General features: G+C 33.6%; 2 protein-coding genes across 2 annotated transcripts; both read right to left on the bottom strand.

The window, feature by feature from the left end:
• Positions 1–147: 147 nt before the first annotated feature.
• Positions 148–4,549, bottom strand: LOC120771502 (zinc finger protein 107). Its single transcript, XM_040099555.1, has 5 exons — positions 4,318–4,549; positions 3,997–4,217; positions 2,155–3,682; positions 1,903–2,080; positions 148–1,560 (listed from the first exon to the last, which is right to left on the bottom strand). Exons 1-5 carry the CDS (start codon positions 4,418–4,420, stop codon positions 1,107–1,109), a joined length of 2,484 nt encoding a protein of 827 aa, XP_039955489.1. The 5' UTR covers positions 4,421–4,549; the 3' UTR covers positions 148–1,106.
• Positions 4,550–10,989: 6,440 nt separating this feature from the next.
• LOC120771501 (zinc finger CCCH domain-containing protein 13) lies at positions 10,990–14,540 on the bottom strand. Its single transcript, XM_040099554.1, has 2 exons — positions 12,982–14,540; positions 10,990–12,885 (listed from the first exon to the last, which is right to left on the bottom strand). The coding sequence occupies exons 1-2, from the start codon at positions 14,140–14,142 to the stop codon at positions 11,545–11,547; spliced, it is 2,502 nt and encodes an 833-aa protein (XP_039955488.1). The 5' UTR covers positions 14,143–14,540; the 3' UTR covers positions 10,990–11,544.
• Between the last annotated feature and the right edge of the window lie 3,758 nt (positions 14,541–18,298).

Genomic DNA, 18,298 nt, shown 5'->3' with positions numbered 1-18,298 from the left:
TCCAGCAATTCGGTATATAGCTCAACTTTACTGGAATGAATGAATGGAGTTGTAATGAGGGTACTCGCTGAGTGGACGGCTTTAAGCGTCCACTCCACAAGTAATTATAAGTTACCACTTCGCAGTAGAAAATGATTCAGTCTTAAGTTGTTGGTTTGAATTCACATACATACACGCATATGCATTTATTATATTCATATTTTATAAATAATCTAATTATAAAATCTTAGTAGTGGCTTCGATTTACTGGAAAGCGTATTTATTTATCATTAATTAATGGTACTGCATGGGCAATTCTCTCGAATAGTATTGAACACAACATCTACAACGAGGTAAAAAAATATGGGTGTGCATTAACATACGAACGTGATTCAATTGCACAATTTTCTACAATAAGTGATGTCAATATTGTTCATAAAATACATTAATTTCTAACATTGTTTAACTAACATTAATTGAAAAACACATACATATGTACCTTTGAAAATTAAGGTTTCACATTTCAGACTTTTTGAATGCGATCTCAACTCTTACTGGTCCAATATGTATATTTTTCCATTACAATTAAAATTACCCGAACTTTAATGTTTCACAATAAATAAAGAAAATATTTGATAAAGTCGTATTGATAATTCACGAAATTATTGTTGCCATTTGTACAAAAATTTGCTAAATTGATTTAAAACCACGAAACTTTGCACAAACATAGATTTAACTATATGTTTTAATAACACAATTAACAATATTCAATTCGAAATTGAGTTGAGCAAACATTACTGACAAATTTCATGAATTCATCTCATAAACAGGCGCGAAAGCGAAAACTATTACACAATAGTTGCGCAATAAAACTTTTTTGTACCGTTAAGTACATGATTAAATTAAATAAGGTTGTGTCGGCAGGCTAAAAACAACAATTTGTTAAAAATGTTAAAATTTTAACGCTTCATGTCAAAATCAGCTGTTTTACTTTGTTTTTTATAACTTCATAACTGATTCATGTTTAAGTATTTGGTATATTTTAAATATTCTCCGTATTTAGTTGACTTTCTTCGTCAAATCAAGAGAACCGTAAGCAAATGTACATTGCTTCCGAACGTGTGGCACTATTTACAACTACAACAATTTGGATTTCGCTCATTTTCGAATTCTATAACGCCAATACGACGTCGATATGGCTTATGACCCGGTAACTCTAATGGTCTTCTCGAAGGCATATAAGGTAGCCGCATATTAAGTATTTTGACGTTGTACTTTTTTCGTTGCCTGCCATTCAAATACTCGTTTTCGCCTGGCGACCGAGAAGACGCATATGTTGCCTTACTTTGTATGCATATTAAATTCTTGTCGGTTTCGTTACTGTGCTCAAGCTTCGTATGAAGAGCCAATTTCTCTTCCGAGAGAAATTCACATTTACATTTATCACAGGTATGATTCAGCTGCTTTGTGTGATATATTAGATGTAAATCCAATTGATGTTGAAACATAAATTGTTCATTGCATTTGTAACAAATGTATCTGCCTCCATTCTGCCGGTCTAAATGGTAGTCCAAGAAAACTCTGAAATATAATTCGGTATCAATAAACAGCTTCGAACTATTTTTTTTATGTTTATTTTTTAAATTAAAAACCAGTATTGAAAATAAGAAAAAAAACTTTAACTTCGGTTGCACCGAAGCTATAATACTCTTCATAAGTAGATTTCTTATAGTTGCCAAGGATATGAGAAAATTTTTATTTGATAGATCAGTTAATATGGCTACTATATAGTATTGTTGTCCGATCTGAACAATTTTATAAGGACTCCGCCGTTTCCTTCCGAGTGTTGCAAACTTCGTCGCAAACTTAATCTATCCTGTTCATGGTATAAATATATATATTTTTGATTGGTTTGACACTTACTTGCTTGTAAAAACGCTGCCACATTTTTGACAGTAGAACCATGAGCTTTTAAAATGATGTACATAATCGTGTAGCATTAAATTCAATAGTGTATCGGTGAAGAAGTCGCAGTCGTCTGTTAAGCATGTAAACTCCTGTGCTCTAATTTGCGCCTTCAGCCTATCCAACAAGTAAAGATCTACAAGGAAACATTTTCAAATCTCAAAATTGCATAAACTAAACTCTTATATAGCTGTCATACACATTACATACCATATTCTTTTGCACTGTCAATTTGTATATCAGGCAGGTCGTAAATTATGCTATCGTTTCGTCTCTCTAGCCAATCACCCGTATATACTCTACGCCTCGAATCCATTGAATCGGCAATGGAAACATCATCATCATCATCATCATCATCATCATCCATATCACTATCTTCACTATTTTTGTTGCTATGTACATAGCGGGAGACACTGGTTAAAACAGTTAAACGGCGTTTTAAGGTAGGTTGGTTTTTAGGTTTTTCCACGACATCTGTACGAGCACGACTTTGCGCACGTGTCAACCGACGGCTAGCGGTAGACTTAGCAATTGCGTGTTCGGACCTAACCACAGATTTCTTGTCATCATTTGCAGTATGGTCTTCGTTTTCACTAAGCGTTTGTTCTTGCCACACTTCCTTTTCGGCCAAACAAACGATACGATGAAAGTCGTGTTCATATAATGTACTAAATTTTTTATAACACATATCGCATTTGTATTCACGAAGATGTGTTGCACGGTGGTGTCTCAAGAGTGTGATACTATCCATCGTGGCTTGACACTCGGTGCAATGAAACTGACGTATACGTCTGGCACGTTTCTCAGTGGTGGGGCTTGCACTCTGGTTGACACTGTTCACTGGCTTTCGCTTGGCACTTACTTGTGGCACTGTTTGACTCTTGTCGAGTTTATTCGTAACGTCGGCACTCAATAAGGCCGAACTTCGAGAATTTAGATAGTAACAGCGTCGTACATGTTTATTATAGTGATCTTTGCGTATAAAAGTGTTACCACAATGACGACACACTCTGCGCGACTTTGCACGTGGCGCATTTTTATAGTTGTTGATTTTCCCACCCGATTCTGTTATTAAAACCGATTCGGAACGCTCTCGGATAACTTGTAGCATTGATTGATTTATACCATTATGTGAATGTGTAGAATTTGAACACGATGTCGGCAAGTCAGGCACATTTGATAATGCTAATAATTCGATCCTTTCTGTGGATAAAAGTGAACTAGTTACGGCGGGATTGTATTCCGTACCCTTCGCTTCCAGTTGTTGTATTGACGTCGTTGTACCGGAAATCTCAGTCAATCTGTATTTTGTAAGTTGTACAGTATTTTTATTATCAGCATCTTCCATGGAGCTATCGAGCACCGTGTTGATACCAATGCATTTACTAAGTGTTGTGTATTGAAGATGATTAAAAGTTGGCGAATTTGTTGCAGGTGATGGTGCAAGAGTAGCCGCAGTAGGCAGGCGTGGAGTTGTTTCACGTAAACCATTGGTACGTGTTTTCTTTAAACGGCTCTCTTTATTATTTAATCTGATATTGCCTTCTCTATCAATATCTTCATTATATTCAGAGATATCCAAATTTTCTTCTTTCTTTGTAGGACACTGGGACGTTTTTAATAGTTGACCATTTCCAAGCCCTTGCAAGCGCACTTTGATATTGTTCTGTACTTCTCTTACAGCTCTTGATTTAAATACACAAGTAATACAGAGTGATGATAAACATTCGTCCAAATTCTATAAAATAGTTAAAAGAATTTGAATATGATTCATTATTTGTATATATTTTGTACATGATAAATTCAACATTCGATTTTTTAGTAGTGGATAGTGGAAAGTACGATTGATCTCCTTTTTGCACGGTTAACTGGGACAGTAAATTACTCGTGCAAAAATGTCAGATTTTCATATAAAAATCACTATTAATTGTAATTGGAAAAAATAACAAATTTATATTAACTATGAATATGCTTACTATGGCAATAATATAATTTTTAAATACCGATAACAAACGCAGTTGGATTGTTAACAAATGCAATATCAAAACTCACCACACCATCGCCTTCACAGTAGGAGGCCATAGTCTTTTTCATTATTGGATTAGCTGATAAATCAACTATTTCCTGGCTATTCCCACAAATTATGCACAATTTTTTATTGTTTAACGTTTGTTGTTGTTCTTCAGGCGCATCCTCTTCAATATGCGAAAATCGGCGCTTCTTTCGTCGTGTGGTTCCCTTTTTCCTCTTTGAGCCACCAGCTGATTTGTTTCCTATGTTAAACACAAATTAGACGATATTGCTTATATTTATATGTATTATTTGATTAAAATATGATCTAGGACAAGAAAACATAGTTCAATTATTTCTTACGATAAGTGTTTTGATTTTGGTCGCCACCACTTGGAAATTTGTATACATTAATAGCATTGTCGTCTGCTTCCATTACATGCACTTTATTATTTTTCTGCATCATTATAGTTACGTATTCGGAACAAAATTAATTTTTCATGTATTCGTTAATTCAAAGAAAACACTAATCACTTTTTGTTAAAATATATTAATATTGTGGCACTGTTTTGTTTTCTATTTTTAATTTTCCTTGCATTTGTATTACAATTTATAGTTGGTATTTTTCGGTGTGTTTATTTAGAGTTGCCACTTATTTTTAAAATGACGTTATATAAAACTTCAACGTAGAAAAACTCTAACACTGAAATATTGCGCTTAATTTAATTAATTAATTTTTTTTTTTATAATTATTGGCATATTTGGGAAATAATTGAATAAATTTAAATACACATGTAAAGAAAATAATTGAGGGAATTAAAACGAAAAGAGATATTTGATTCCCTTCATGGATTCGAAATTTAAAAAAGTTTAAGTTATAATTTTGATCTATAATTATTTTATAATATATTTGTTGCTTTTAATTAAATTTATTACTTAAATTAGAAAATATTAATGCAATAAAAGATTTGACTTATTTTTATTCAGTTCATGGTGTGATATTTTCCTAAAATTACACAAAAATGGCGGTACTTTGGCCAACGCCAATTTAAAAGCCAATAAAAGTGCCCATACACGACACACAAGTGCGTTTGATCGGTATGAATTCGTTTGCCCATACACGCAAATCCATTTTGTCCATGTGCGAGAGGCAATCGGAACATTTCTTCGAATGTATTTCTAATGAAGCACTTTTATCTATTTCTTTGTATTTCGTTAATAAGTTACTCCAACTTTTATATTTCTCAATTTTATTTATATATTTATCACTTTTCGTTTGCCAATTCATATCTTATAAGATCAATAAATTCTGAACAATAAATTTTTTTTGCTTATATTATCGAAGCTAGAAGGGAAATAGTAACCGAGCGTTTAGCAGATATATGCGCTTGGGCAAAAAACGAAAACTTTAAAGCGTGATTTATCGGTTTTCCATTTTTACGATTATTTTTAATTGGCGGGCAGGATAGCGAAAACCCAAACGTCTTATGGAATTGGGGCAAAGTTTAGTATCTTTGGCATAAAATTATCTTCTATTTAAACTAAAAAAAACTGAGAAAAGTCAAGTTTCAACGTATTTTTAAACAAGACAAAGTAAATTTTTTTTGGTCAAAACCACTTTTTTTTAATTTTTAAGAAGCTTGTAAAATTTTACACTTCTTTTTGGAAATTTCTTAGTTTAACTAGAAGATAAATTATTAAAAAATATGAGTCTCTTTGAATATTTTGTTTTGATAGAAATTGCATCCTGCATCCTGCCCGCCGTCAGAAAAATGCACATGTGAGATGCATCGGGCAATTGCTTCGCAAAGGCAAAATATCAAAGATTTCGTGTCCAAAAATTTGTGAAAGATGTTCAAATATATAACTATAAAGCCTAGAAATTTTGCATGAATCAATTATTTCTTTCCCTCCTAAAAAAATCTTCAAAAAAAATAGATTTTTTGACTCCTCTAAAGCAGGCCTTAACACTTGCCATTGTTCGTCCGCGATCTTCACTGTTCGGCGACACGAGAGAAATGAGATTTTGTTCGCCACAACGCCATACACGACACACATGTGCGCGCACCGATCGTAAAAAATCAAATATTTTCGCGAACATGGAGCGGTGCGCGCACAAGCCTATACATGAGTAAAACGCATGCGAACATATACCGATCGAACGCACTTGTGTGTCGTGTATGGGCACTTTAACGCCAATTGTGAGAAAAACACTTTTTTGACGGATTTCGAATAAGTGGTGACACTTATTTCAATAAAATGTAACAGCCGTCAAATAAATGTCAATAAAGCGAAGCCTGATGTGACAGTAGGCATAGAACGTATATCATTTGTAATTTACGTGCTCTGCAAAATGTTTTAATACAGGGTAGTTTAATACGGTCAAATTGATTTTAACGCGATTTGCGAGACTCAAAGTCGAGGAAACAGCTGTTAATATTTAAAAATGGTAAACATTATAAACATATTTAGTATTCTATTTAGTTTATATGGTATACATCATTGATTTTAATAATGACTTCCAAGTGAGAATACATTCTAGACGTGAAATGTTTTTTGAGGAAAACGTGTTGATTGGGCACATTGAACTGACCGGCTACGCTTAAAATGTTGGTAATTCAAATACTATTTAAAATATCGATTTGAAATTAAGTATATAATTTTTAAAGGTATAAATTATCGAATTCAGTTTTCCGATAGGAAAGATGAAGTGTAAGCGCAATACACAATTTGTACAAATACCGCAAAATCATCTACAAGCATGTACAACCAAATCATAACTAGTCATATTATAGACTTACATCTACCATAACGAGTCATTGGTCATTTGGTGAATATGCGTTAAAAATGTGTACGCTCTATAACAACACTTGCGTAGCTGCAAACTTTAAGGAAGCAAGGAAACGGTTCTACCTCCGTCTGTGCCCAGCGCTATCACATATCTGACATCGAAATCTTGGAATCCGTCAGATATCAAACCTTGAATGTCTATCTACAGAAACTATAGCGGAGATAAGTACATAGTTTAACTGAGGGCACCAAGTGGTTGAATACAGCAATGAAACGTGATATCAAGACGTCGCAACTTGTGCTAATCGAGACCGAAGGGCCTGCACTTATCTACGCAAATAAATAAATGTATACTCGTATATATGGATGGTATATATAACGAGAGTTAAAGAGGGAAGCGTGCAAAGATCTTAACAAGCTGATCAACAGAGGCAATGTTTGAAAATTATATGTACGTAAAGATGCGACAACCAACACAATGATTCGAAACCGGAGCATATTTTTGTAGAAATTATAGAGAGAAAAAATTTCCAGCCTGCTGAATGAAAGCCAACACCAGGATATGGTGAACTCGATATCCCAACCGTTGACGATGGAGCGGATGGAAGGACGGATGGATTGGATGGAACGATGAGGAACTGATAAAGAACATGTACCTGCTTCTTTGTAGAATATGGTAGAACGAAAGCATGCCCGACGATTGGTGTGCTCTGCTCAATCCATAAAAAGACGACACCACAATTTGCGCCAACTACCGTGGGATAAGTCTCCTTAACATCGCATATAAGGTTCTATCGAGCGTTTCAAATGGGTCTGGTAGTGAATGAGGCCAAGACGAAATATCTCCTGTCATCGAACAAACAGTCGTCGCACTCGTCGCACTCGTCGCACAATTTCGTTTATCTTGGAACCAGTATTAACACCAAAACAATTTCAACCTTGAAATCCAACGTAGATTAACTCTTGCAGACAGGTGCTACTCTGGACTGAGTAGGCAATTGAGAAGTAAAGTCCTCTCTCGACGAACAAAGACCAAATGCTATAAGTCACTCATTACTCCTCTCTGCTATATGGAGTACAGGCATGAACGAAGACAACCGTTGATGAGTCAACGTTACTTGTTTTCAAGAAAAAGACTGCGGAAGATTTATGGTCCTTTGCGCATTGGCAACGGAATACCACAGTCGATAGAGTGATTAGCGGTATGAGCAATAGGACGACAATGACGTAGTTCAGCGAATTAAAAGACAGTGGCTACGCTGGCTAGGTCATGTCTTCCAAATGAAGGAGACCTCCACTATGTTGGAAAGATCAGGTATAGAAGGACCTGGCTTCGCTTGGAATCTTCATTTGGCGCCAAGCAGCGGAAAAGGAGAACGACTTGTCGGCTATAACCGCGTAAGCAGTGTCTACGTCGGTAAAGATGAAGAAGCTATGCTGGCTAAGTCATATCGTCCGAATGGACGAAAACACTCCAGCAGAGGAAGAGGAAGACCTCCATTCCGTTGGAAGGGCCAGGTGGAGAAGAACGACTGGCGCTCACAACTTCGCCTTAAAAGTTGTTAGTTCGAAACCGGTTTTAGTAGCATAGCTTCTTAGGCAAAATTGTTCACAATGATCCGACGAACACTTCCCGCATATGCGATTTTATAGAAAAAAATCGACCCGCTCTGATGTATATGCTCGTATATAGTTAACAGTAAACAAATTTATAATAATAAAAACATTATTTTTTTTAAATATTTTTTATTTTGTAGAATGGATTTTTTTTATTTGAAATTTGTGTGTTTTGTTTCTTTTGAAAGTTTCAGTCAAAAATTGTACTAAAATTATATTTTGTATTACGAAACATTACAAACTAAACTACCAAGTGCTTATACGAACTTTTCTTTTCAAGCAATGTAATATTACAATTAATGGAATTAACACTTTTCTTGAATACACAACACAAAAAAATAGTTTATAATAATAAAGGAAACATAATAATAATAATAATAAAAGCAAACTTTGTTTTCTACAATAGTTTAAACTACTTGACGCACACTTGAAAAACACATACGAATTTGTATAAATTTCAAACTTAGCTTATGCTTTTCGCGATTTACTATTTAAATTTAATTTATTTACACTTAGATTTATTAATTCCACTTATTTGAACTTTTGTTGAATGCTAACATCAAACCATTTCTCTTAATTGCATTGCCCCCAGCACGATTTCATGTATTTTTATTAGTGCTAAATGTACTAAAACTCATGAAGTTCTAAAACTCTTGAAGCCTTAAAACTCTTAAAGTCTTAAAACTCGTAAAGTCTTAGAGCACTTAAAGTCTTAAAACTCTTAAAGTCTTAAAACTCCAAATCTTATATTTAAAATTACATTTAATATTTATTTTTTTACTGTTTTGTTTTGCTTTTTTATACTTTGCTTGTGTGTAGCCAGATTTGTCAAATTTATTTCTTCAAGCATGATAACTCTTTTATTATTATTTTATTGTTATATATATTTATTTTTATTATTTATATATGTTTTTTATTATTTATACCAATGTATATATAATTTTTTCACTTTTTTGTTTTATTTTATTTATTTTTTTATTTGCTATTATTTACCGTTCAGTGTCAGTCTTATAAAATTGAACTTATTTTGTGGCGAATACAGAAAATAATAAATATAAAAAAATGCAATTACATATAAAAAAAATATTTTTTTTTTAATTGTACAGTACGACAACACCAACAGCTGTGTAGGCATGCGTGTGTGTCTGTTTTGAGGTAGCATTGTTATTGTTATTGTTTGGTATGCAACTGCCACATACTTGAGCGATTTTTAAAATATACATGTACATATATGTATGTACATACATATATATATTATTTTTAAAGTTATTAAGCCTAAATTAAAAGTAGACAGCTAAATAGTGCTTTTTTGCTTTTAAGCTTAATTAGTAAACTGTGTTTAATTTTTACAAACAAATCACTGGCATATAAATGTAGTAAAGTTGTACAAATACATTTTAGTTTAGTTTTCAAAACTGTTATTTTTTCGTGTTTGCAATTTTTTTACAAAAAAAATTTAATTTCAATTTTTCAAATTTTAATTTGAATTTTTCAAATTCTTTTTTCCAATTTTTTTACAAAAAAAAAATTTGTATTTTTCCAATTTTTTCTGAAAAAAATTAAATTTGAATTTTTTGCAATTTTTTTATGAACAACTTTTTTGCATATTATTGGTTTTAAATTTAAAAAAAAAAAAATTTCAAAATTTTCCTTTAAATTTTTTTTCCAATTTTGAATTTCTTTTTGAATTTTTCAAAACCTTTTTTTTTGAAGTTTTAAAAAGTTATATGACAACTGTTAGCTTCTAGTGTTGATTGATGGCCTTTCATTTCATAAAAAAAATGGTTTGTCGCAGGCTTTGCTGGAATTTTTAAAGGCAAGCTATTCGCACTCAAACCATACAGGCCTTAGTGATTGACTTTCACATAAAGTGAGCCTACATACTTTTTGTATATACTCTTACATATGTATATATTTTTATATATGTTTTTGTGTGCATATTCGTCCATCGACCATTTTGTTGAGCCTCTGATAATTTGTGGCTTATCAGTTCCTGCATTCAATCTCATCAGTCTTGTGTTTGGACATTTGTTTTTTTTTTTACATTCTTTTTTCAAATTTCTTCTATCATTTAGCTGTGAGCTAGAGAAATGTTCATTTCGCTCTCTACTTCACTCAACTTAACATTATACACCTACATTTCAATATGATCAAATTTGACCCGGATCGCCAAAAAAAAATTAAATTTTCATGATAATTTTCATTATCAAATTTGACCCAGATTGCCAAAAAAAAAGAGGAAATTTTCATGACTATATATGATCAAATTTGACCCGGACTGTCAAAAAATAAAAACGAAATTTTCATGACTATATATGATCATATTTGACCCAGAATGCCAAAAAAAACGAAATTTTCATGACTATATCTGGTCGGACTGTCAAAAAAAAACAAAATTTTCATGACTATATCTGATAAAATTTGACCCGGATTGCCAAAAAAAAATTTTTTTTCATGACTATATCTGATCAAATTTGACCCGGACTGTCAAAAAAAAAACAAAATGTTCATGACTATGACTCTCTTAACTAACTAAGTTTTAGTCTAAATTTTTAATTTTTTGTTTTGCTTTTACTAAATTTAACTTATTTGTAGAGTTTAGAAACTTTACTTTTAGGCACAGGGTGATTCCGACAACAGTAACTTCCGCTTGTTGCGCTTGCCGCCTTAGACTGCGTTTACACGTGGACTTTTCTCGCACAAACTGTTGTTTTTTTTGTTTGTGGCCGTGGGGATTAGTGCCCCTACTTTTTTGCAGCAAACGAAGCGCTTTTCAAGGAATTATAATATTTTGCATATTATTCTTTTTTTTTAATTAACCAATATTAATGTTGTATACAATTAGTGCGCATTGCCATATTTAAAGAATTTACACCAATAACAAGTAATATTTAATACATATTCACTGAGTTCACTGAGAAGTCCGACACCGGTAGTCGGTTTTTAGTAGGCGACCCTTTTTCGCAGCCACTAACACTCAAAAAATTCAACATTAGGGAACTCAATTAAAGCTTCTTTAGACTGCCCTCATTTTCAGACGCCTATTTCACCGTAAATTCCTTACAAAAGTTATGTTCGCGGTAAGCGGAGAATGGCACGCATAACGGATAGCAGTCAACGGCTCCAGAACAACGATTCATAACAGGTATCGGTTGCGTAGTGCCACGCCATGGAGAGCATTAATCAGTCGGTGCGTACGTCGTCGCTGCTAATGATTTCACGTTTTATCGCGGTCATTGTTGTTGCTGCCTCTAGGTTGGCGCTCGTTTCGTTGTTGTATTCATCGTTGCTAATATTATCAGCCATCGTTAAACCGTTACTACTGCGACTCGAACAACGACTATCGTCGGCTGTTGACGCGGCTACTGCAACGGCAGCTGCGGTTGCCAGTTTTATAACGCCAGTACCGCATTCGAGCGCTGTTGGTGGTGCTTGTGCTGTTGTTGGTGGTGGTAGTGGTGGTGGTGAGTAGGATGGTGAACGTGTGCGTCTGTGTGGCGATTCTGTTGGCGCTGGTGACATGCAATTGCGGCGCGTTACAGATAGATCTTCAACCTGGCCGGTGGTCTCCTCATCGTCGTGAGAGCGTCGTCGGCTGGCACGCTTACGTCCGCGTGCGTGTTCACGTTCCATGTCGCGTTCATGTTCGCGTTCGTATTCGCGCGCACGTTTCCTTTCACATTCGCGTTCTTCGCGCTGTTCACGTTCATACTCATGTTCGCGATCGCTTTCACTTACCAGTTCGCGCTCATGCTCGCGATCTAACTCATGCTCCAGCATGCGACGTTCATTTTCTCGACTGCTGTCCATTTCGCGGTCTCTGCCGCGTTCACGTCTACGTCCGTCCCGCTCCATAGAAAAGTCTTGCTCACTGCCACGACCGTACTTGCGGCCATAATTCGGTGGACTCGGTGAACGCATGGCGTTCGAACCGTTCGGACCCGGGCTGGTTGAGATGCGGTTCGCAGCGGCATGTGCGGCTGCTGCTAACAACAGTGCGCCACGTCCGGCAATATCGCCTCCACGGCTCTCCAACGCCTGTTGTAGCAACGCATGATCTAAGAGCGAATGCGGCAGTTGTGGTGGCATGTGGTGATGTTCGGCGCGATGGTGGTCTTTGGGCTCGCGCTCGTCATTGCGTCCTTCATGCATCGTTGACATTAAGGGTTCGGCGCCATAAGCGTGTGGGTAGGAGAAAGCAGCGGTCGAATCCACATTACTCGGACTACGTTTCATGGTGCGATTCATTGGCCGACCTGTGGTTATGCCCAGCTTCTTGACTTTGTCATAGAGTGTACGCGATGGTACACCAAACTTTCGTGAGGCTTGTAGTGCGCTCATACCTTCCCGTACACACTGTATGGCGGACATAATGTCACTGCGTGTGTATTGTTTATAGCGTTTCCATTCGGGTTTCTGATTCGAGTTGGAACTGAAGCCGCCACCATAATTGCCCTTGGCATCGTAGGCGTCGTCATCAAACGAACGATCTGTGTAAGGCGAATGTGGTTCGTCGTGATATTTCTGTAAAAGTAAAGGAATGATCAGGTCCACGTATAGTTATAAGTCAGTCTTTTATGGGGTTAAATGCTTATTAATATTTAATAGTTTTCTACTGACCTTATCGCTACTATAGTCGGCGCCACCGTTGAAGTGCTGACCATGGCTGTTGTTGTGTGCACCCATTGAACCGGCATGTGGCGAGTTTTTATCGGCATTCGATTTGCTGTCGGACTTGCTGGCGGCGGGCATAGAGAATGATATCGGCTGAGATGAGTCGGCGGGATTGGCTTGTGCCAAGACGTTACGTAGAATGGGTGTATCGCGGTTCATTAACATTGAAGTCATGGACGACAGTTTTTTACGCTTTAGTGGATTGTCTGGCACAGAGTCATAGACGGAGCCCAACATGCCGACCGCTGCCGAAGGCGATAACGGCCATTGTGCGTGATCTGCATTCGGCGGTTGAGTTTGTGAGTGTGTTGGTGTCTGTGGTGTATTGGCCGATTTCGTTTGTCCTAAACTAGATCCATTCCCAGCAGAACCAGGACCATTTGAGGGACCAGGCGATTTGGAATACATATTGGTATATGGCGATTTATAGTTAGTATATGGTGGCGAAGATGTACTCGAAGCGGCAGCTGATGGTGATATGTGCGATGATGTTGAGATCACGGATGAGGAATTGTGTTGTGAAGGCATTGGAAAATCGGCGCCATGATGCTCCTTGCCATTGTGTACACCGCTGGGTAGGCCTTGTGCCGAGGATGAACTCGTAGCCATGGCATATGGTGCTGTTAGACCAGAGGTACTAGCAGCGGCATACGGATAACCGTGACTGGCACGATCCGCATGCTCTTCGCTTAGTTTGTTGAATTTCTCCTTCAGATCGGCCATATCGAAAAGTCCTTTCACCTCGAGCTCCTCGGCAATACGCATTATTGTGGGTATCTGACTTTGCGTAACATTCACCTCACCTGTGTACATATAATCCAGCAGTGCACGCATTTCAAATGCTTTAACGCCGGGAAATATAATGCTGCAATGATCCATGGGTACGTCCTGCAGTATGGCCTGGAAATATGGCGAGTTGGCGGCGAGCACCACGCGATGCGCTTTGAATTGCACTTGATCGTCGACAACAATTGTGCAGTCAACATAGCTCTCGACCTTAATTAGCGCATCAAGAATCTCCACTAGATTCGATTTGTGATTATTCCAACGTAAACAATATGTTTGACCCTCAATGGTCGGCGGTAATGGCGGATGTGGACCACCCATGGCTGCGTGTGCTGAAATTGCGCTGTTAGCGCTTGTCTGTGGGCTAGAATCGGCACTGTTAGAACCGTTGTTGGGGCCGCAGCTCGATGTCGCAGACGCCGTTGGCAGAGACGACAATGACGAGGATGCCGGCAAGGGCGGCGGCGGCGGTGCCAACAGATTATGCGGTCCCGGCGCTATGCCTGCAATGGCGTATGGTATGAGATTCTGAAATGTCGTACTCAGCAATGATGCCGGTAAGAGGGCAGATGACAAGGATGATAATGAGATTTCAGGATCGTTAGCGGATGTGGATGCGTGATCGATGATGTTGGTTGGGGTGGATGATGAGGATGTGGATGAGTTGTAGGTGAGATTCTTGCGTATTTTGAGAGCCAGCTTAAAGCCTTACAATTGTCTATTGGGCCTGCGGAAAGTACACGTGAAAGAGGCTTTGCTTTAATATGAATTACTTTTAAATATAATATTGTTTTTGGTATTGCGAATATTTTTTTTTTGTGTGGTGGAAAATTGAACTGAATTTTTTATTCGAAATTTGAAAATTTCTACATCATTGCGAATATACAATCCAGGTTGTCTGCAGTTTTCATAATGGAAATAAACAGTAACAAGTGCGCAAATTGCAAAGTTTATTTTGAGTTTCACTGTAAATTGTCGTACAATACGTATGAAATTATACCCTGTGTAGGGTATATTATGTTGCCCTCAAAGTTTGTAAGCCCAAAGGGATCTGATAGTCAGCTAGTTTTTGAGATATCGATTTGATATTTTGCACACGTCGTTTTCTCCTTAAAAATCTGCTCATTTGTTGGAACCGGCGATATCGGTGCACTATAGCATATAGCTGCCATACAAACTGATCAGCCAAAAGTAGGTCCTTGTATGGAAAACTTTTTTATTTGACGAGATATCTTCACGAAATTCGGTGTGGATTATTGCTCAAGACCATGTTGCAATCTGCGAATAAATTGTTCAGATCGGACCACTATAGCATATAGCTGCCATACAAACTGATTATTCGAAACCAATTCCTTATATGGAAAACTTGTTTATATGTAAAGGGAAGAAACCGAAGTTAACGTGTTTTCTTGTTTTTTTTTTATTACATATATAAAAAAATTAATTACACACACATATGTATGTACATACTATGTACTTATTATATGTATGCAAATGTATGGTATATAGTTATAACTATGCATATATATAATTAATGTACAAACAAGACAACACATTCATATGTACATATATGTATATACTATAAGTGTGTATGCATGTAAACTGATATATATGTATAGGTGCATAGGTTTGTATGTATATATTAAAATTGATCTCTTGTTTTTTTGTATAAAATGAAATTTTTAGCGCTTGCTGTTCTAAATTTAGTTTAGTTTGTGTTTTTTTATTGTCATCTTATGCACTCAAAAATGGTGGTGGAATTGAGAGTCACCAAAATATGTTCATCAGATATGTATGTATGCGTATGTTCGTTATTTTTTGCTAAAAAGTGCCGTTTTTTGGGGGTGGACATTTTTAATACTCTCTTCATTTGGTAACAGCGTACGCCTACGCACACATATACATATATATGTTTTAATACATTTACTGCATACGCAAACATATGTACATAAATTTATATATAATTATATATGTATACATATATACATATATATTTTTCATGTATATTTATGTAATTATAAAAATATATATATATACATACATACATACATATTTATACATATGTATTTATATCTGTACATATACATACATACATGTATTTACGAAATTTTAGATCGATATCTCAAAAATTGAGGAACATATCATGTGAACCATATAAACGAAAGTCCCTAAAAGCATAATTTTTAAGTTCAACTGGATTAAAAAATTTTAAAAATTAATTATAAACTAAGATTAATTAAACTAAAATAATACTTTTTGGAAATAAATTATTTAATTTTAATGAAATTCATTAATTAATAATTTATATTTATTTTTTAATTAATTTTAATTAAGTTCAACTGGATTAAAAAATTTAAAAATTAATTATAAACTAAAATTAATTGAACTAAAAAAGATTAATTTTGGAAATAAATTATTTAATTTTAGTGATATTAATTAATTAATAATTTATATTTATTTTTTAATTAATTTTAATTTATTAAATAATGATTTATTTATTTTTAAATTTAACTAATTAATATTCAGTTTGAATTATAGAATTTAATTTTTCATTAATTTAAGTTTTTAATAAATTTAGATAATTTTAATTAATTATTTTTTAATCGGATTAACAGATAGAAATAAAATGATATGTATTAATCTCAAGTTTATTTTAAATTAGGTTAATGAATTTCATTTTTAATTAATATTGATTTATACATTTTATTTTTAAGTAATTAATTTTGTTTTAATTAGTCAATTTAATTTTTCATTAAATTTAGTTTTCAATAAATTTAATTAATTTTCAAATTAATTTTAATTAATTTAATTATATATTTTATTGGATTAAAAATAAGAAATGAAATGAAATATAAAAAATTGTTAATCTCAAGATTATTTTTAATTTAATTAACCAAGTTAATTTTTAATTAATATTGATTATATTTATACATTTTATTTTTAACTAATTAATTTTTAGTTTTATTTAGTTAAATTAATTTTTCTTAAATTTTAGTTTTTAACGAATTTAATTTATTTTCAAATTAATTTTAATTAACTTATTTACTTTTTAATCGGATTAACAATAAGAAATGAAATGAAATATAAAAAATGTTAATCTCAAGTTCATTTTTAATTAATATTGATTGATAAATTTTTTCAAGTAATTAATTTTTAGTTGTAATTACTCAACTTAATTTATTATAAATTTTCGTTTTCAGTAAATTTAATTATTTTTCAAATTAATTTTAATTAGTGTAATTATTTTGTTTTAATGGAATTAACAATAATAAATGAAATGAAATAGAAATAATGTTAATCTCATGTTTATAATTAAAAACTAAAAATATGCCTTTTTTAATTTTAATATTTCAATTAAAATATTTTTTAAAAGGAAAGCTTATTTTAAATAAAATTAATTTTATATTAATTTTTAAATTGAAATTTTGGATTAAAGAATTGAATTCTCAATTTTTATCTCTAATCTTGAGATTAAAAACTAATTTTGAATTTTGAGTTTGGGTTTAAAAAATTAAATTTGCAATTTTGAATTCCGATTTTGGAATTCAGAAAAATAATTTCCATATTTTAGCTTCGATTTTGGAATTTAAAAAATTAATTTCCGATTTTGGGATTAAAAAATCGAGTTCTCAAATTGAATTCCTATTTGTGAAATAAAAAAATTATTTTCTAAATTTCAGCTTCAATTTTAGGATTAAAAAGTTAAATTCCCATTTTTTCCGATTTTCGAATTAAAAAATTAAATTTCAAAAATTTCGCTGCGATTTTGGAATTTAAAAAATTAATTTCCGATTTTGGGATTAAAAAATCGAATTCTCAAATTGAATTCCTATTTGCGAAATAAAAAAATTAATTTCTAAATTTCAGCTTCAATTTTAGGATTAAAAAATTAAATTCCCATTTTTTCGATTTTCGAATTAAAAAATTAAATTTCAAAATTTTCGCTGCGATTTTGGAATTAAAAAACTAAGTTCCCATTGTTTCCGATTTTAGAGTTAACAAAATAAATTACAAACTTTCAACTTCGATTTTGGGATTAAAAATTAAAAAAATAAAATAAAATTAAAATTTATTGTTTATGCAAAATTTTTTTTTAAGTTTTTTTTTCTAATTTTCAAAGATTTATATTGTACCTAATTAAAAAAAATACATTTTAAATCTAGTCGAACATTTGCTTCTGTTTTCTTCAAAAATTCTCATTTTATGTGATTAGTCTATGTATCTTTAGTTGAATACTCGTAACGGCTGAGAAACAGCGATGGAGACTTGAGAAATGCGTTAATTCTCAATACAAGCGGTAATTTGACTCAAGCCTAAAGGTTATAAATTATATTTGGCATACATACATATGAACACTAACATACTTAGGCTACATACGTACATACTAATCCATATACAACACTTTCTAATGCATTTGTTGCACATGTGTATGTATGTATGGTATATGTGCAATTAGAACTGTTATAATATTTGAAAT

The sequence above is a fragment of the Bactrocera tryoni genome, chromosome 3 (assembly GCF_016617805.1).
Source record: "Bactrocera tryoni isolate S06 chromosome 3, CSIRO_BtryS06_freeze2, whole genome shotgun sequence".
NCBI classification, from domain to species: domain Eukaryota; kingdom Metazoa; phylum Arthropoda; class Insecta; order Diptera; family Tephritidae; genus Bactrocera; species Bactrocera tryoni.
This window is presented reverse-complemented; position numbering and strand designations above follow the sequence as displayed.